Here is a 20,157-nt window from a genome sequence, read left to right on the forward strand (position 1 = left end):
GTTGGTATCGCTATGTAGACGTCACTGGGGGGGCTGTTCTAAACCCCGCCCACCACCCTATAAGCTACGCCTCTTACGCTCGGCTTATCTCATGTACACAGTGGGAATAGTTCTGATGAGGTCACGATTTAGGGCTGTTCTAGTCTCCACTCGCCGTTCTGTAAACCACGCCCCTACCGCTTAGCCCCTTTTACAAACAGTTTAAAAGGCCCCACCTACTGCCTTATAAGCCACGCCCCTCCCGTCTACAAGCTCGGCTGGTGTCATTTATTAAAGGTCGCCTTAGCCCCACCCACCGCGGCCTGTTTACCACGCCCCTTTAGCTCATTACCTCTCTTCTCGGCCCCACCCACCGCCCTGTAAAGCCACGCCCCTCTCACCCAGCCCCCCCGTCTTACAAGCACGGCTGGTATAGTTTTCAAAGCTGCCCTAGCCCCACCCACCGTGCCTTGTTAACCACGCCCCTCCTGCTCATCCCCTCCCTTCTCGTCTGCGGACATTTCTGATGACCGATTCTATCTGGCCCGTCCTAGCCCCACCTACCGCCCTGTAAACCACGCCCCATCCCGCTCAGCCCCTCCCTCCTACCAATGCAGCTGGTGTCGTTTTGAAAACGTCACTAGCGGGGGACCGTCCTAGCCCCACCCACCGCCCTGTAAACCACACCCCGCTCGCTCACGTTCCCCTCCTCGTCTGTACAGACAGCGATAATAGTCCCCGCCCGTCGCCCCACAAGCCACGCCCCCTGCCGCTTAGCTCCTCCTCTCAGTGGAAGCACAGTGGGTCCCGTTCTGATGATGTCACTACCCTGCGACGCATAGTAGTGTGTGTGCCTGAGCTCTGTGATTGTGTGGGATCGGTTCTGCTATCAGGTGAGTCGGTGTTGGGGTCTCGGCTCATTGTGGGGGAGGATTTAGGTCCAGAGTCCCCCTTTCCCTGCCAGAGCCTGCTTAATATTTTCTGCACACCCAGATTAAATAATATCATTTTTTTTTTCTTTTTTAGGCCTAAAGAAAACATAACCTCCCCCCTCCCCCCAGACATTCTATATTCCCAGAAAGCAGAGACCCTGGAGAATAAAGAAGAGCTAGTTCCAATTTTTTTAAATTACATGTGATATCAGTGCGGATGGTTTATGAAAATTTTGGTGGTAGAAAATGTGTGTTTTAAGGGGGATTTAATTTTTTTCTGTGATTTTTACCCTGCTTGCGGCGTGTTTTTCATCGGTCACGTGACTCAAAAACCTAACTGGTGCGCCATTGATGCGTTTTCAATGCGTTTGTCTTTTTTCATCTGATCAAAAATGTGACAAATGGGACCCCACCACGGGCTGGCATGAAGACATGTATTGAAGGATGCATTTTTCTTGCGCTAAAGGTGCCGATAACGGCCGATAATACATTCACTTAAACGATATTAATTAACCACTTAAAGTGGGGTAACAAAAAAAAAAAATTTATATTCCTAAAAAATTAAACAAAAAACATTAAAAAAAAAAATCATTAATATTCCTAAACAAATGAAACAAACAAAAAAAAGTTTTTTTTTTTTTTTTTTTTAAACTAGCCTCTAAATGGCTGTTGCTAGGGGGTCCCTTGTAGTCAGTGCCTGGGCTGGTGACATCACTTCCCCCTCGGCGCAGGAAGGGCTCAGCTCCGCCCCCTCCTTCCTGTCAGTCACCTGGGACATGTCACAGGTCCCAGATGATTGCGCGGCCAATCACGGTGCGCGGCGCCGCTCACGCATGCCCAGTGGGTTCCCGGGTGTGAAGACACAGTCGGGCTCCCACAGTTAAAATGCCGGCACTGCTTCGCTCCCCCACATCGCTGGACCCTGGGACAGGTAAGTGTCCGATTATTAAAAGTCAGCAGTTGCAGTATTTGTAGCTGCTGGCTTTTAATTTCATTTTTTTTTTTAATGGGCACCCCACTTTAAGGGCCGCCCCCATGTACATGTACTGCGGCAAGGCCCTTAGAGAGCAACTCCAGTCTGCTCACGTAATTTGTAATAAAAACATCTTTGCCATTTTGAAGCTTCCCTCCAACCACTTTGCATATTTTTATATATATATATATATTATTAGAGCTTCATGATTCTGGCCAAAATGAGAATCACGATTTATTTATTTTTTTAGATTAGAATAAAAAGATCACGATTCTTGATGTAAAATCTTTCAGCTTATACAATAATAATTGGGCTAACGCTACTTTTTTTTTTTTTTTAATTAAAGTAAATTTTCCAAAAAAAATTGCATTTGAAAGACTGCTGCGCAAATACAGTGTGACATAAAATATTGCAACAACCACCATTTTATTCTCTAGGGCAGTGGTCATCAACTCCTGTCCTCAGGGCTCACTAACAGGCCAGGTTTGCAAGATAACTGAAATCCATCACAGGTGATCTCATTTGCTGCTCGGTGATTGCAGTATTCTAGTCTGCATCTCCCCCAAGGTAATACATAAAACCTGGCCTGTTAGTGGGCCCTGAGGACAGGGCTGATGACCACTGCTCTAGGGTCTCTACTAAAAAAAAATGTATATAATGTTTGGGGTTCTAAGTAATTTTCTAGCAAAAAAAATAAAATGATTTTAACTGGAAACCAACAAATGTCAGAAAAAGATTTAGTGTTTAAGTGGTTAAATGTTCCTCACTTAAACACCAAAGTTCATTCCTTTGACAAATTGTTACAGAATAAAGGATAGAATAAAGATCACGAGTCTCATGGCGTAAAAATCATTCACATTATGCAAAAAAAAAAAAAAAATTGGGCTAACTTTACTGGTTATTTTATTTTTTATTTTTTTAAATTCTTAATTCATTAAAGTATTTCTTGCCCAAAAAATTGTATTTCAAAGACCACTACGCAAATACAGTGTGACATAAAATATTGCAACAGCCACCATTTTATTCTAGGGTCTGTACTATATATATATATATATATACAGATAATGTTTGGGGGTTCGTAATTTTCTAGCAAAAAAAAAGATTTTAACTTTCCTCATTTGCACACTGAAGTTCATTCCTTTGAAAAATTGTTACGATGTTTAGACTTTTTTTGATTTGATGATTTTAACTTGAAACCAACAAATGTCAGAAAAAGGTTTAAAGCGGTAGTAAACCTGCTATTTTTATTTTTATTTTTTTTTTTTTAACACCTGCAAAGCAAAAGGCATAATGAGCTAGTATGCACCACATATTAGCTCATTATGAAATACTTACCTTAGAACGAGGCCCCGACATCTGGCACGATCCACGCCGAGGGAGCTGAACCTCGGCGTTTCTTCCGGGTATCGTGGCTCCGGCGCTGTGAGTGGCCGGAGCCGCGATATCGTCACTCCCGCGCATGCGCGCGGGAGATTTCTTTCCGGCCACTGCCGGATTTTCAGGCCGAGAATCCCCTCGTGCGCATGCGCCGCTGCAGTCAGCGGCGCATACCGAGGGGAATATCTCCTAAACCGTACAGGTTTAGGAGATATTTTTTTTACCTACAGGTAAGCCTTAGTATAGGCTTTCCTGTAGGTAAAAGTTACAAAAAAGAGTATACAACCACTTTAAGTGGTTACATTTTCTTCATTTACATGCATGAAGTCTATTCCTTTGACAAATCGTTACAATGTTTTATACTTGGAGCACTTTCACACTGTGCCGCCCTGGGGATCAGTGGTAAAGCTATTTTTTAGCGGTGCTATTCAGCCATTAGAGGGGCAGTTTTAACTGTGTTTTGCCGGCGGCATAGCACCGCTGCCCCATTGTTTTCAATGGGCAGGGGCGCTTTAGGAGCGGTGAGTTCACCGATCCTAATGCGCTGCAAAGAAGCTGCTTGCAGGACTTTTTCTGACGTCCTGCCAGCGCAGCGCCCCCCAGTGTGAAAGCACTCAGGGCTTTTACACCGGGTTTGCAGCTGAGGCTTCTTTCAAGAGCTATTTTTAGCGCTAAAGCGCCTGAAAAACGCCTCCAGTGTGGAAGGGGTCTTAAAGAGGGAGTCCGCCGGGAGTCCGCGTTTTTTTTTTTTTTTTTTTTTTTTTTTTTTTTTTTTTTTTTTTAAAGCCAGCAGCTACAAATACTGCAGCTGCTGACTTTTAAAATAGTGACACTTACCTGTCCAGCGCGCCCGCGATGTCGGCACCCGAAGCCGATCTCTCGATCGTCTCTCGGGTACTGCCGCCGCCATCTTGGGTATGGGAATCAGGAAGTGGAGCCTTTCGGCTTCATTTCCCGGTTCCCTACTGCGCAAGGGCGAGTCGCTCTGCGCAATAAGGACGGTCCCCACTGCCTCTGGGATCTGTGTGTTTCCCAGCAGGCAGCGGGGGACTTTCGGAAAGGGGCGTAATCTACGCCCCTTTCCGCAGAGAGCTATCCCGGAAGTGGGTGCAGATATCTGTACTGTACAGGTACCTGCACCCCCCTCCCCCCTGAAAGGTGCCAATTGTGGCGCCGGAGTGGGGGGGAGGATTCCAATGAGTGGAAGGTCCACTTTAGGGTGGACCTCCGCTTTAAAATCCACTGCTAAAGAATGTTGTGATTCTTGGCAGACTGCCCTGGTTTAATCTTCCTTTCTTTTGATGGCTGTCTGCTTCAGAAGAGCAGAGAGAATTCTTTGCATAGAAAGAATCGGGAAACACTTTAGTCAAGATCGCAAGGGGGAAAAACAAAAACCGCGATAACGATTCTTGACGATTAATCGCTCGGCTCTAATATATACTGTGATTCTGAACTTCCCAAATATCCTGCTGAAATCTACCTTCCGCTGAGTCTGGCCGCAGCCATTTTAACTGTGGGCAGCTGAAGCTGCTGCCTGTTCACTTCCTGGATATACACAGAGGCACACCTCCAGCTCTGCAGCTCTCATTGGCCCTCTTATGACTCACCCCCCCCCCTCTTTTCCTGGCAAACTCTCATGAGACTGAGACAGCTGTGATGTCATAAGCCTAGGCTAATGACCAAACAGGAAGTGGGCTGTATAGGGGATTTACTGTCAGAAAAAAATAGATTTACTATCCAAAGATAAAACGACAACAAGGGCAGAAGATTTAATAGATGGAAAGATGAAAAAAGTTACTGAAGGTCCACTTTAAGCACAAAATCATGTACCTGTAAGCGATTCCTCTGCTTGGCTCTGGGGAAGCGCACACCCCGTACCTGCTGTGATTGGACACAGTGGGAGCCAATCAGTCTGGCAGAAAGGCGATATACCTATGTAAACAAGGCCGACCGCCATTCTATCAGAAAGGAAGAGAGAGATCTTGTGTCCCTGCTAATCGGCAACAGAGATCTCTCTCTTCCTCTAGTCAGACCATCCCCTGCACAGTTAGAAATCGCTCCCCAGGAGTACACTTAACCCTGTGATCGACCCCTGATGTTAACCCCTTCCCTGCCAGTGTCGGTACAGTAACTTAAAAAAAAAAAAAGTACATTTTTATTTATTTTTTTAGCACTGATCGCTGTGTTGGTGTCGCTGATCCCCAAAAAGTGTCACTTAGTGTCAGATTTGTCCACTGCAATGTCGCAGGCCTGCTAAAAATCGCTGATCGCAGCCGTTACTAATAAAAATATTTTAAACAATAAAAAGTCTATAACTCTCTCCCATACTTTGAAGACGCTATAACTTGTGCGCAAACCAATCAGTATACGCTTATTTTAATTTTGTATTTTTATTTTTTTACCAAAAATATGTAGCAGAATACATATTGGTCTAAATTTAAGAAATTAAAATTTTTAATTTTTAATTTTTTTTTTACATTATTTTTTACTTTTTCCCATAAAACACATCCAATTAAAAAAAAAAGTATTTTTTTTTCAAAATTTTCGTTCTTTTTTTTGTTTATAGCGCAAACAATAAAAACTGCAGAAGTGATCAAATGCCACCAAAGAAATGTCTGTTTGGGGGGAGAAAGGACATCAATTTTATGTACAGCGTCGCACGGCCGCATGATTGTCAGTTAAATTAACGCAGTGCCGTATCGCCAAAAATGGCCTGGTCACTAAGGGGAGTCATTTTTCATCTTTCCATCTATTAAATCTTCTGCCTTTGTTTGTTGTTTTAACTTTGGATAGTAAAACATTTTTTTTTTCTGCCAGTAAATATCTTATACAGCCCACTTCCTGTTTGGTCATTAGGCTTATGACATCACAGCTGTCTCAGTCTCATGAGAGTTTGCCAGGAAGGGAGGGGGGGGTGAGTCATAAGAGGGCCAATGAGAGCTGCAGAGCTGGAGGTGTGCCTCTGTGTAAATCCAGGAAGTGAAGCTTCAGCTGTCCACAGTTAAAATGTTTGCATCCAGACTCAGTGGAGGGAGATTCAAAAGCGTAAAACGGGTGCGTTTATTGATCAGTTCTTGCTGCGTTTCAACAGGGAGGTGCTTTTTTTAAATTTTATTTAAATTTATTTTTTTGACCGAAAATGCAGCTAGCAGGATTTTTAACACCACAACGGAACCCCTATGGACCAGTGTGCAGACATGCATAGAATTTAAAGGGATGCATTTTTTTTCTTGCGTTTAAAGGTACTGATAATGGCCGACTTTAAATTCATGATATTCGGTAAATAGTCGAATATAATTACAATTATTATAAAATATTATTATAAAATTTATAATAATACAATTATTTATAAAAATATATATAGATTTAGCAAAACTGTCATTTTCTGTTTCAGCACCAAAATTTCAATTCCGGTGCATCTCTACCATGAACAGCGGTGACGTCATCGCGGCTCCTCCAATCAAAGGACTGGAACTCGCCAACCCGGAAGGAGGACCGGGTGAAGATGAAAGCCCTGTCAGTGAGGACAGCGTGCCGCTGGAGGGCTTCCTTTTAAGGTAGGCTTCACATAATGTGCCTTGCAGGAAACTATTTTTTTTTTTTATAGCAGGGGTCCCCAAACTTTCTAAGCAAAGGGCCAGTTTACTGTCCTTTAAACGTTTAGGGGGGCCGCACTGTGGCCAGTGGGAGTAGAAAATGAGCTGTTGTCAGTGGGAATAAACAATGCCCCATCACTGGTTGTCAGTGTGGGGGGAATGTTGCCCCCTTTTGGGGGGGTGGGGGGGGTGGTGGTGCCCCGTCGGTGGGGGGGGGGGGGTGGTGCCCCGTCGGTGGGGGGGGGGGGTGGTGCCCCGTCGGTGGGGGGGGGGGGGGGGTGGTGCCCCGTCGGTGGGGGGGGGGGGGGTGGTGCCCCGTCGGTGGGGGGGGGGGGGTGGTGCCCAGTCGGTGGGGGGGGGGGTGGTGCCCCGTCGGTGGGGGGGGGGGGGGTGGTGCCCCGTCGGTGGGGGGGGGGTGGTGCCCCGTCGGTGGGGGGGGGGGGGTGGTGCCCCGTCGGTGGGGGGGGGATGGTGCCCCGTCGGTGGGGGGGGGGATGGTGCCCCGTCGGTGGGGGGGGGATGGTGCCCCGTCGGTGGGGGGGGGGGGGGATGGTGCCCCGTCGGTGGGGGGGGGGGGGGATGGTGCCCCGTCGGTGGGGGGGGGGGGATGGTGCCCCGTCGGTGGGGGGGGGGGGGATGGTGCCCCGTCGGTGGGGGGTGGGGGGGGATGGTGCCCCGTCGGTGGGGGGTGGGGGGGGATGGTGCCCCGTCGGTGGGGGGTGGGGGGGATGGTGCCCCGTCGGTGGGGGGGGGGGGGGATGGTGCCCCGTCGGTGGGGGGGGGAGAATGGTGCCCCGTCGCTGTTGTCGGTGGGGGGGGGGGGAGAATGGTGCCCCGTCGCTGTTGTCGGTGGGGGGGGGGGGAGAATGGTGCCCCGTCGCTGTTGTCGGTGGGGGGGGGGGGAGAATGGTGCCCCGTCGCTGTTGTCGGTGGGGGGGGGGGGGGGAGAATGGTGCCCCGTCGCTGTTGTCGGTGGGGGGGGGGGGGGGAGAATGGTGCCCCGTCGCTGTTGTCGGTGGGGGGGGGGGGGGGGAGAATGGTGCCCCGTCGCTGTTGTCGGTGGGGGGGGGGGGGAGAATGGTGCCCCGTCGCTGTTGTCGGTGGGGGGGGGGGGAGAATGGTGCCCCGTCGCTGTTGTCGGTGGGGGGGGGGGGAGAATGGTGCCCCGTCGCTGTTGTCGGTGGGGGGGGGGGGAGAATGGTGCCCCGTCGCTGTTGTCGGTGGGGGGGGGGGGGAGAATGGTGCCCCGTCGCTGTTGTCGGTGGGGGGGGGGGGAGAATGGTGCCCCGTCGCTGTTGTCGGTGGGGGGGGGGGGGAGAATGGTGCCCCGTCGCTGTTGTCGGTGGGGGGGGGGGGGGAGAATGGTGCCCCGTCGCTGTTGTCGGTGGGGGGGGGGGGAGAATGGTGCCCCGTCGCTGTTGTCGGTGGGGGGGGGGGGAGAATGGTGCCCCGTCGCTGTTGTCGGTGGGGGGGGGGGGGAGAATGGTGCCCCGTCGCTGTTGTCGGTGGGGGGGGGGGGGGGAGAATGGTGCCCCGTCGCTGTTGTCGGTGGGGGGGGGGGGGGAGAATGGTGCCCCGTCGCTGTTGTCGGTGGGGGGGGGGGGGGAGAATGGTGCCCCGTCGCTGTTGTCGGTGGGGGGGGGGGGAGAATGGTGCCCCGTCGCTGTTGTCGGTGGGGGGGGGGGGGGAGAATGGTGCCCCGTCGCTGTTGTCGGTGGGGGGGGGGGGGGGAGAATGGTGCCCCGTCGCTGTTGTCGGTGGGGGGGGGGGGGGGAGAATGGTGCCCCGTCGCTGTTGTCGGTGGGGGGGGGGGGGGAGAATGGTGCCCCGTCGCTGTTGTCGGTGGGGGGGGGGGGGAGAATGGTGCCCCGTCGCTGTTGTCGGTGGGGGGGGGGGGGGGAGAATGGTGCCCCGTCGCTGTTGTCGGTGGGGGGGGGGGGGGGAGAATGGTGCCCCGTCGCTGTTGTCGGTGGGGGGGGGGGGGGGAGAATGGTGCCCCGTCGCTGTTGTCGGTGGGGGGGGGGGGGGAGAATGGTGCCCCGTCGCTGTTGTCGGTGGGGGGGGGGGGGGAGAATGGTGCCCCGTCGCTGTTGTCGGTGGGGGGGGGGGGGGAGAATGGTGCCCCGTCGCTGTTGTCGGTGGGGGGGGGGGGGAGAATGGTGCCCCGTCGCTGTTGTCGGTGGGGGGGGGGGGGAGAATGGTGCCCCGTCGCTGTTGTCGGTGGGGGGGGGGGGGGAGAATGGTGCCCCGTCGCTGTTGTCGGTGGGGGGGGGGGGGGGAGAATGGTGCCCCGTCGCTGTTGTCGGTGGGGGGGGGGGGGGAGAATGGTGCCCCGTCGCTGTTGTCGGTGGGGGGGGGGGGGAGAATGGTGCCCCGTCGCTGTTGTCGGTGGGGGGGGGGGGGGGGGGAATGGTGCCCAGTCGCTGTTGTCGGTGGGGGGGGGGGGGGGGAATGGTGCCCAGTCGCTGTTGTCGGTGGGGGGGAGGGGGGAATGGTGCCCCGTCGCTGTTGTCGGTGGGGGGGGAATGGTGCCTCGTCGTGGGGGGGAATGGTGCTCCGTTGGGGGGGGGGGGGGGGGGATGGTGCCCCGTCGCTGTTGTCGGTGGGGGGGGGGAATCCTGTGCGTTTCCCACACCGCATTAAAATCACTTGAACCCCAGCGGGTGTCAATGCTAACCACTTTCCTGCTGGGCACTTTCACCCCCTTCGTGCCCAGGCAAATTATCAGTTTTCAGCGCTGTCACACTTTGACAATTGCGTGGTCATACAGCACTGTACCCATATAACATTTTGTATAATTTTCTTTCACACAATTGGAGCTTTCTTTTGGTGGTATTTAATAACCACTGGTGTTTTATTTTATGCTAAACAAATAAAAAAAGACAAACTTTAGAAAAAACAACAACTTTTTTTTTTTTTTTTTTTTTTTTTTTAAGTTTCTGTTTATAAAATTTTGCAAAGAAGTCATTTTTCTCCGTCACTGATGTGCGCTGGTGAAGCGGCACTTATGATCAGTGTAGATGTCCCCTGTGACACTGGTCGTTGCTGGTTCTCCTCTCCTCATGATGTGACAGCGCATGAGGAAAGGAATGCCGATAACCAGCAAGTCTGTTTTTTGCATTGTGATCAGCTGTGATTAGATGCAGCTGATCACATGGTAAAGGGCCGCTGTGATTGGCCCTTTACCGCCAATCTGTGATCAGTTGTATGCCCCAAAGGGCGCACGGTGGGAGCGTGGTTCCGGGAGGATGCTTTCCAAGAACAGAGTGGTGAGGAAGTGTTTAAGTTAACAACACCCCAAAATAGTTCACAGAACGCAGTGCGATTGACCAACTCTGATCACCCATGCAATCCGATTCCAGTGTGGGGGGGGGGGGGTCCTGCACCTTCATTTATTTATTTTTTGCGTATGCGGTGCGACTTTGAGCCATACAGATGAATGCCTCAAATCACAACTCACAAAGAATTTGATTTGCACAGGAATGCCGTGTAATTCCTGTGCGAATCGCATGCGATGTGACGCACCGCATATATGTGAACTGAGTCTTAAAGTTGCAGCGACTTTAAAAAGGTACCTGCACTACTTCGGTGCGATAGAGAATGTAAAGTCGGAGTCAAAGTTGCACCTATAGTCACAATCCAAAGTCTCAATCGTGCCACTTTGGGGAGACACTGATGTGAATGGAGCCTAAAGCAACCAAAAAAAAAAAAACATTTTCAAATAAAATGTTCCTGTGTACACATGCAAAGAAAGGGTACCATCAGACCATACGCCGCACACTGCATCAAATTGGTCTGCATGGCTGTCGTCTCAGAAGGAAGCCTCTTCTAAAGATGATGCATAAGAAAGCCTGCAAACAGTTTGCTGAAGACAAGCCGACTAAGGACATGGATTACTGGAACCATGTCCTGTGGTCTGATGAGACCAAGATAAACGTATTTGGTTCAGATGGTGACGTGTGTGTGTGTGTGTGTGGCGGTGAGGCGGACAAAGACAAGTGTGTCTTGTCTACAGTCAAGCATGGTGGTGGGAGTGTCATGGTCTGGGGCTGCATGAGTGCTGCCGGCACTGGGGGGCTACAGATCATTGAGGGAACCATGAATGCCAACATGTACTTTGGCATTCATGGTTGACTGGGCCGCAGGGCAGTATTCCAACATAATGACCCCAAACACACCTCCAAGATGACCACTGCTTTGCTAAAGAAGCTGAGGGTAAAGGTGATGGACTGGCCAAGCATGTCTCCAGACCTAAACCCTATTGAGCATCTGTGGGACATCCTCAAACAGAAAGTAGAGGAGCGCAAGGTCTCCAACATCCACCAGCTCTGTGATGTCGTCATGGAGGAGGGGAAGAGGACTCCAGTGGTGACCTGTGAAGCTCTGGTGACCTTCATGCCCAAGAGGGTTAAGGCAGTGCTGGAAAATAATGGTGTCCACACAAAATATTGACACTTTGGGCCCAATTTCTACATTTTCACTTAGGGGGTGTACTGACTTTTGTTGCCAGCGGTTTAGACATTGATGGCTGTGTGTTGAGTTATTTTGAGGGGACAGGAAATTTACACTGTTATACAAGCTGTACACTCACTACTTTACATTGTAGACAAGTGTCATTTCTTCAGTGTTGTCACATGGAAAGCTATACAAAAATGTGAGGGGTGTACTTACTTTTGTGAGATGGGGGGGTGTGTGTAAAATATATATAATACATTTTCAAATGTATCACACCCACATAATGGGGAGACAGGATTGCCATACGAGAAAGCCGCCTCTGTACCAGTGAATGTGATGGCGTCGCAAGCCAGGCCATGGCCAATGCGTTTCGGCAGTAAATAGACATCGTCTGGTGAGGAGGGCCCTCTTCCCCAAACGATGTCTGCCTACTGACGAAACGCATTGGCTTGCTTTGTGACGTCATCACGCCCGCCCAACATGTTTTGTCAGTAGACGGGCATCTCTATTCGATGATTTTTTTTTTTTTTTTTTTTTTTTTTTTTGGTGAAGGTGAACTGTGCTTTTATATATGTGAGATTTAGGGGCTCCCTCAGTCTGGCGGATAGTTGCCACTAGTAAGGGGGTTAACACTTAATTTTTGAGCAGGTTACTTGTTCTTGTTAATTTTCGTGTGATTTTTTTTTTTTTTTTTTTTTTGTGTGTGTATTTATTTATATTGTGTATTTTGCAGGATGACGGACACAATTGATATAAAAAAGATGTATGAAGATATGTTTGCTGATCGCTTCACAGAACGTGACGAGGCATATCAGGAACATCTGAAAAAGTCAAACAGCGAGCCTCCCATTGTTGAAGAATGGTGGGGAGGGAACCAAAGAAACCAGGATAGGTACATGATACTTGGATACTGCAATTGCTGTTGTCACCGATCACTAGCCAGAGTAGCTTTATGATGAACTGATTACCATGGAATGCAAATTGCCTATGATTATTTACAATTTTATATCTGTGGGCTCCAAATTTTGGACCAGATGCAGCCCTTGGCTTGGCTTTATAGGGCCTTTTAGGTCCTATTCCTCCCACTGACACCAATGATGGGGGCACTATTCCTCACACTGACACCAATGATGGGGGCACTATTCCTCCCACTGACACCAATGATGGGGGCACTATTCCTCCCACTGACACCAATGATGGGGGCACTATTCCTCCCACTGACACCAATGATGGGGGCACTATTCCTCCCACTGACACCAATGATGGGGGCACTATTCCTCCCACTGACACCAATGATGGGGGCACTATTCCTCCCACTGACACCAATGATGGGGGCACTATTCCTCCCACTGACGCCAATGACAGGGCTTTATTCCTCCCTCTGATAAGTAAAGTGCCCAAGTGCAACAGATAAACATAAAGCAGCTGACTTCTGAAGTGTTGCCAGCACCAAAGGTATATGTAATTTGTGGTGAAGCAACGCTAAATACCTCTACAAAAATAATAAATAAAAAGTGCTGATACTATTCCCGGGTGTCTCTGGACCAATCTTACAGTTTAAAGTGCTAATAATAAAGTGCTTATATCAGTCTCACTTCTCAATGTGCAAAATAAATGCAATAGTAGTGACCTCAAAACAATATCTATAAAATTCACAGAGATGACTAATGTGACTTCAAATGCTAAGCAATAGTCTTTATAGGAGTGAGTGCAGCAAAGAAAGGAAAATGTCCAAATGCAGATAGTATAGTAACTTGTAGAAATCCTCCAGTCCAGTCAAAGGAAGACCCCAGATGGGTCTAGTTGTGCATCAACAAATGTACACCACCGGATTCCAGAGGGGGTTAAGCGCTGCACATAGAAGGTTTTCACCTTCATGCATAGAATGCATGAAGGATAAGAAAGCCTTTAGAACCACTTTAATTCTTTTATGCCTCTCATCTGGAGGGACACTGAGGGTTTTTAGAAATACAAGTCCTGGGATAGAGTCCAGGAAGCATGGTGTGGGGGTTGCGGCGGGTGAGAGGGTTGCGGCGGGTGAGAGGGTTGGGACGGGTGAGAGGGTTGTGCCGGTTGGGGCGCGTGAGAGGGTTGCGCCAATGATGGGGCGGGTGAGAGGGTTGCGCCAATGATGGGGCGGGTGAGAGGGTTGCGCCAATGATGGGGCGGGTGAGAGGGTTACGCCAATGATGGGGCGGGTGAGAGGGTTGCGCCAATGATGGGGCGGGTGAGAGGGTTGGGCCGGTTGGGGCGGGTGAGAGGGTTGTGCCAATGATGGGGCGGGTGAGAGGGTTGTGCCAATGATGGGGCGGGTGAGAGGGTTGGGGCGGGTGAGAGGGTTGCGCCAATTATGGGGCGTGTGATAGGGTTGCGCCGGTTGGGGCAGGTGATAGGGTTGCACTGGTTGGGGCGGGTGAGAGGGTTAGGGCGGGTGCGTCGGTAGGGGCGGGCGAGAGGGTTGCGTCGGTAGGGGCGGGCGAGAGGGTTGCACTGGCAAGGGGCTCAGTCTAGGGTTCACAGAAAGTGATAAGGTGAATGTACAGCTGCAAAATTGCTTTCATTACACACATTCCTGGGTATCTAAACCCCCTCCCCTCTGCTGCCACGGCCGTAATACATATGGTGGTGGCAGTAAAAACTCAATAAGTTGCAAGCAAAAATGTAAGAATTACCTAATTGTTCTCCTAATGTAGAATCGCTTGAATTTATTTACAGGTATCGGGATAACAGGCGTAACCGAAGCTGGGATAACAGACGGGATTCGTACAGCAGCTATAACCAGCACCATGGAGGAAGAGGCTGGGGTAACAGCCCCCACCAATACCGACAGGAGCGTTCCCACCATCACCAGGAGAGACACCATGGCTATAATTCCGGCAGTCAAAGATATCAGCCGTATCGTTAAGGACTGTTACTGTTTTGTGCGTGAAGGATAGATTATTATTATTATTTTTTTATTAATAGGACGATAAACTGATACAAACTCTTCTTGGCGAGTTCTCCCATCTACGAAAGATAAGAGGCGCATTTCTCGGTAGCCATGTCATCAAAACACATTGAACCCCCCAAACCTGCAACCAAATCCCAAGCACCGCTTGTATAGCTTGCAGAGAAACTGCTGCCGCGGACTGCAGAAGTCCATTCAGCTTTGCTGCCAGTCCTCCATGATGGAGACGGATTTGTGCGGATTATCGTGAGACCCTATGTTTTTGACTCTTTATTGCATGGCTTTTACTATAAGGTCACTGTTTTTGTGTTTACAGTCGGTGAACGTTTACATTAAAGATTGTAATGCATTAAGGGCCAGTTCACACCACATGTAGTCCGGGCATTTTTTTTTTTTCTGCATCAAAAACACACTGAAAGTAGGTCATATGGTTTTCAATGGCATAGTTCACACCAGTGCGGTCAGTTCCAGGGCTTTCCAGTTCTAGAAAACAAGGTAGAACATGCTGCATTTATCCTGTGCTGGACTGTACTGGAACGCAGTAAAACGCATCGAAAATGCACTGGAATGCATCAAAAACGCTCTGGACCCTAGTATAGTGGAAAAGGGAAAAAAGCACCTGGAATTGCATCCAGAAATGCAACAAAAACGCACTGGAATGTGTCAAAAATGTGCATACGGAAATGCTTCCAGAACAGATCTGGAGTGCGTTTTTTTTTTTGTTTGTGGTGTGAACCAACCCTAATTGCTGAAATATCTTAGCCACTTGACCTCTGGAAAATTTACCCCCCTTCATAAGCAGGCCATATTTTTCTATATAGCACTGCATTACTTTAAAGCCTTGTACACCCAATTGGATTTTCTGACGGGAGTTGTGTGATGACAGGCTGTTGGCGAAAAATCCGACCATTTGTACGCTCCATCGGACAATTGTCGGATTTTCCATGGACAAATGTTGGATGGCAGGTTTTAAAATTTTCCCCGGCCAAATGTGTGTTGGATTTTCCGAGAGTGTGTACACAAGTCCGTCGGACAAAAGTCCAAAGTACAAACACGCATGCTCGGAAGCAAGGACGAGCCGGAAGCGGTCGGTCTTGTAAACTAGCATTCGTAATGGAGAATTAACATTGGTGGCGCGGCAAATTATGAAATCTGTAAATGCAGCGCACAATTCTCTTCTTCTTTAATGGGATAATAATGAAGCTGCTTTGCTGGTGATACTGATGGAGTTAATGCAAACTAATTTTCAAAGGCTTTTTTTTTTCTAGTGATATCAAGAATAATATGTTTTTTTTTGTTTTGTTTTTTTGGACAAGTTACCATAACGCCATTATCCCGTAGGTTTTAAGATCAAAGATACAACTATGTTGGTGTCCCTTGTCAATGGTACATTGCATTTTTTTTAAATATAACTGCTACTCCCAAACTGTCATTTGAAGTAAAACACACAGCCAAGTATTATTCTCCACATTTTTTTTTTTTTATTGTGCATTTAATAAAAAGAAAACAAATAAAATTAGACATGCTATCTGCCAATAGCACTTAACCAAAAAGTGCGTTCTATGTATCCAAAAATATAGAAAATATAACAAATCAAATCATTATTATTCAACCAAAAAATAAAATAAAAGCCTCATGCATGTGTCCCGCTTCTTAATATAGGGGGTCAGCAATGCCAAGAGTTGGTGAAAGCAGGGGTCCGTCATCCGGAGATAATTTCCGGAAATCATCCGGATTGTTCTCCTGGAGCTCCCACAGCAAAGGCATATGACAGAATTGGTCACGATTAATAAAGCAACTGATTTTTGGTCTCAAGAAATCCTCCTCCAGGATCCTGTTCCTGGACTGGACTTGGGTCAAAGCAATAACTCCAAGGCCAATAATAAATAACACGTTATCTCCTCCGATTCCGTAACATGTCTGGTTGACGAACGGCCGTTCAGAAACTAACTGAAAAGCGCGATGCAACACTCTCCAAACTTCTGCTAACCCAAAATTAGAAGGAGCCCAAAGGATGGCGCTAAAGAGCTGAAAACCCACATAGTACGTCACTACGTTCGTGTTTGTTGGACAATTCCTTGCCGTTTGTATGCAAGACAAAATCCAGGCACGCTCCTTCGGACAAAAGTCAGAGGTTTTGTCAGCGGAAAATCCGATCGTGTGTATGAGGCTTTACTGACAATTGTGTGGTCATGCAACACTGTACCCAAATAAAAATGTTTGTCCCCCCCCACAAACAGAGCTTACTTTCGGTGGTATTTGATCATCTATTTTTATGCACTACAAACAAAAATAAAAGACCGACCATTTTGAAAAATAAAAACAATATTTTTTTACTTTCTGCTATAAAACGCATCCAATAAAAAATTGAAAAAAATCAAATTTCTTCATCAATTTAGGCCAATGTGTATTCTGTTACATATTTTTTGGTAAAGAGTCCCAATAATCGTATATTGATTGGTTTTTCGCAAAAGTTATAGCGTCTACAAACTATGGGATGTATTTATTTATTTTTAACTAGTAATAGCGGCGATCAGCGACTTGTAGTGTTACTGTGATATTGTGGTGGACGTTCTGACACTTTTTGGGGACTCATGACAGTAATACAGTGATTAGTGCTAAAAAATATGCAGGGTCACTGTACTAATAACACTGGCTGGGAAGGGGTTAACAGGGGCAATCAAAGGGTTAAATATGTGCCTAGCCAGTGTTTTACCGTAGTGTGTGTGGGAGGTGCTTTTACTAGGGGAAGACATGGAACCTAGTCCTTTTGCTTTGTAGAGACACATGATCTATTCCTTCCCTCCTGTCAGAACGGTGATCTGCCTTGTCTGCATAGGCAGACCGCCGTTCTGCCTCTCTGCTGGATCTTCGGCAGGCGGTACTCTGCGCTGTGTGTGATCACAGCGGGAGCGAGCCGCTGGTGGTGCTCATGCGCAGCCTGTACCCGGAAGAGCTGGATCACGGATATATTCGTGCTCTGGCGCACAGGTGCTGCCCTCTAGGAGTAAAATTGCTGTAGGGCGGACCTGAAGTAGTTAAAGGAGAACTTTTAGTATGTGCAAAGGTTTTTGTTTTGAATGACACACGCAATAAGTTACTCATGTTAGAATTTCTGGGCTTTAAGCAGACCTTTCCTCATTCTTTACAAATTTTACATGAGCATTCATTACTGATTCAAAAAACAAAACAAAAAAAAAAAAAAAATACTTTCTCTTACAGTGGGGACGGAAAGTATTCAGACCCCCTTAAAGTGGTTGTAAACCCTTACAAACCACTTTGAACTACAGGTAAGCCTAGATTAAGGCTTACCTGTAGGTCCAAAAAATATCTCCTAAACCTATACGGTTTAGGAAATATTTGGCCGAAAACAGGCACCACTGTGCGCACTGAGCCCGGCATTCTCAACGACGGAGCTGCCGCGCGTGTCGGCTCCTGTGCGCATGCGCGGTAGTGACGTCATCGCGGCTTCGCCGAATGACAGCGGCGGAGCTGCGAGACCCCACCAAGAAGATGGATGCGGCGGACTACAGGGGACAGCGGCGACTTCGCTGGCTCCTGTGTCAGGTAAGTGACATATAATGGGCTACTATGCGATGCACAGCAGTCCATTATGCTTTGCTTTTGCAGGAAATGAAAGAGGAAGTAAACTCATCAGGTTTTACTTCCTCTTTAAATTTTTCACTCTTTGTTATATTGCAGCCATTTGCTAAAAATCATTTAAGTAATTTATTTTCCTCATTAATGTACACACAGCACCCCATATTGACAGAAAAACACAGAATTGCTGACATTTTTGCAGATTTATTAAAAAAGAAAAACTGAAATATCACATGGTCCTAAGTATTCAGACCCTTTGCTCAGTGTTTAGTAGAAGCCCCCTTTTGATGTAATACAGCCATGAGTCTTTTTGGGAAAGATGCAACAAGTTTTTCACACCTGGATTTGGGGCTCCTCTGCCATTCCTCCTTGCAGATCCTCTCCAGTTCTGTCGGGTTGGATGGTAAACGTTGGTGGACGGCCATTTTTAGGTCTCTCCAGAGATGCTCAATTGGGTTTAAGTCAGGGCTCTGGCTGGGCCATTCAAGAACAGTCACTAAGTTGTTGTGAAGCCACTCCTTCGTTATTTTAGCTGTGTGCTTAGGGTCATTGTCTTGTTAGAAGATAAACCTTCGGCCCAGCCTGAGGTCCTGAGCACTCTGGAGAAGGTTTTCGTCCAGGATATCCCTGTACTTGGCCGAATTCATCTTTCCCTCGATTGCAACCAGTCGTCCTGTCCCTGCAGCTGAAAAACATCCCCACAGCATGATGCTGCCACCACCATGCTTCACTGTTGGGACTGTATTGGACAGGTGATGAGCAGTGCCTGGTTTTCTCCACACATACCGCTTAGAATTAAGGCCAACAAGTTCTATCTTGGTCTCATCAGACCAGAGAATCTTATTTCTCACCATCTTGGAGTCCTTCAGGGTTTTTTTTTTTATTTTTATTTTTTTTAGCAAACTCCATGTGGGCTTTCATGTGTCTTGCACTGAGGAGAGGCTTCAGTCAGGCCACTCTGCCATAAAGCCCCAACTGGTGGAGAGTTGCAGTGATGGTTGACTTTCTACAACTTTCTCCCATCTCCCAACTGCATCTCTGGAGCTCAGCCACAGTGATCTTTGGGTTACCTTTCTCACCAAGGCTCTTCTCCCCCCATAGCTCAGTTTGGCTGGACGGCCAGGTCTAGGAAGGGTTCTGGTCATCCCAAACGTCTTCTATTTAAGGATTATGGAGGCCACTGTGCTCATAGGAACCTTAAGTGCAGCAGAAATGTTTGTAACCTTGGCTGGATCTGTGCCTTGCCACAATTCTGTCTCTGAGCTCTTCAGGCAGTTCCTTTTGACCTCATAATTCTCATTTGCTCTGACATGCACTGTGAGCTGTAAGGTCTTTATATAGACAGGTGTGCGGCTTTCCTAATCAAGTCCAGTCAGTATAATCAAACACAGCTGGACTCAAATGAAGGTGTAGAACCATCTCAAGGATGATCAGAAGATATGGACAGCACCTGAGTTAAACATATGAGTGTCACAGCAAAGGGTCTGAATACTTAGGAGCATGTGATATTTCAGTATTTCTTTTTTAATAAATCTGCAAAAATGTCAGCAATTCTGTGTTTTTTCTGTCAATATGGGGTGCTGCGTGTACATTAATGAGGAAAAAAAATGAACTTAAATGATTTTAGCTGCAATATAACAAAGAGTGAAAAATTTAAGGGGGTCTGAATACTTTCCGTCCCCACCATACATTCATGGACCCAGCTCTGCTGATTCATGACCATAGGGTTATATTGCCACCGACAGGAGTAGGACACTAGGCTGAAAAGAAGTTTTCACTGCCTATGGGCTGTCCCTTCTGGTATAAAACCCCCTCCCCACTGTAGACAATCTAGTTTCAGGTTCCTTATTTCCCCCTTTTTTTTGGGGGTTGTTTGGGTGGTTGGCATGTTTGCCTGATATCTCCAGTTGCTTTTTGGTTTGCCCACCCCTCGTTGAGACACTGCTTTGGGACATCCCCATGGTCGGGATTCGGTAGAGTTGTGTCCATCACTGAACGTAAGAGAATTTTTTTTTTTGTTGCTCACCGTAAGTTCATTGATGGAAACCGCACCCATCCCACTACTGGAATGGGTACTTCTGACACCGCTTTGTTACAAACTAGATTGCGTATATTGGGGAAGGGGTTTTATACCAGCTAAGATTGCCCATAGCCATAGTGCGGAGTTCTTTTCGGCCTAGTGTTCTACTCTTGTAGGTGGCGATACAACCCTATAGTCAAGATTAACCACTTGCCGACCTCCTAACTGGGATTTTACATCATTGCTTTGAAGTTTTAATACCAGCGTTATGGCTGCAG

The 20,157-nt window shown here is 48.0% G+C and overlaps 1 protein-coding gene across 1 annotated transcript; it reads left to right on the forward strand.

The window, feature by feature from the left end:
- Nucleotides 1-723: 723 nt before the first annotated feature.
- On the forward strand, nt 724-14,628 carry LOC143958208 (RNA guanine-N7 methyltransferase activating subunit-like). Its single transcript, XM_077467683.1, has 4 exons — nt 724-872; nt 6,656-6,818; nt 12,046-12,204; nt 14,028-14,628. Exons 2-4 carry the CDS (start codon nt 6,688-6,690, stop codon nt 14,215-14,217), a joined length of 480 nt encoding a protein of 159 aa, XP_077323809.1. The 5' UTR covers nt 724-872; nt 6,656-6,687; the 3' UTR covers nt 14,218-14,628.
- Nucleotides 14,629-20,157: the final 5,529 nt, after the last annotated feature.

Source organism: Lithobates pipiens, unplaced genomic scaffold, assembly GCF_037356315.1.
Source record: "Lithobates pipiens isolate NorthernLeopardFrog02 unplaced genomic scaffold, aLitPip1_a1.2 Scaffold_6, whole genome shotgun sequence".
NCBI classification, from domain to species: Eukaryota; Metazoa; Chordata; class Amphibia; order Anura; family Ranidae; genus Lithobates; species Lithobates pipiens.

Bases quoted from the DNA above. Each gene is read 5' to 3' on its own strand.
- LOC143958208 (XM_077467683.1), top strand. From the start codon at position 6,688: ATGAACAGCGGTGACGTCATCGCGGCTCCTCCAATCAAAGGACTGGAA. The intron at 6,819-12,045 runs GTAGGCTTCACA...TGTATTTTGCAG, and splicing joins CTGGAGGGCTTCCTTTTAAG to GATGACGGACACAATTGATA. The intron at 12,205-14,027 runs GTACATGATACT...ATTTATTTACAG, and splicing joins AACCAAAGAAACCAGGATAG to GTATCGGGATAACAGGCGTA.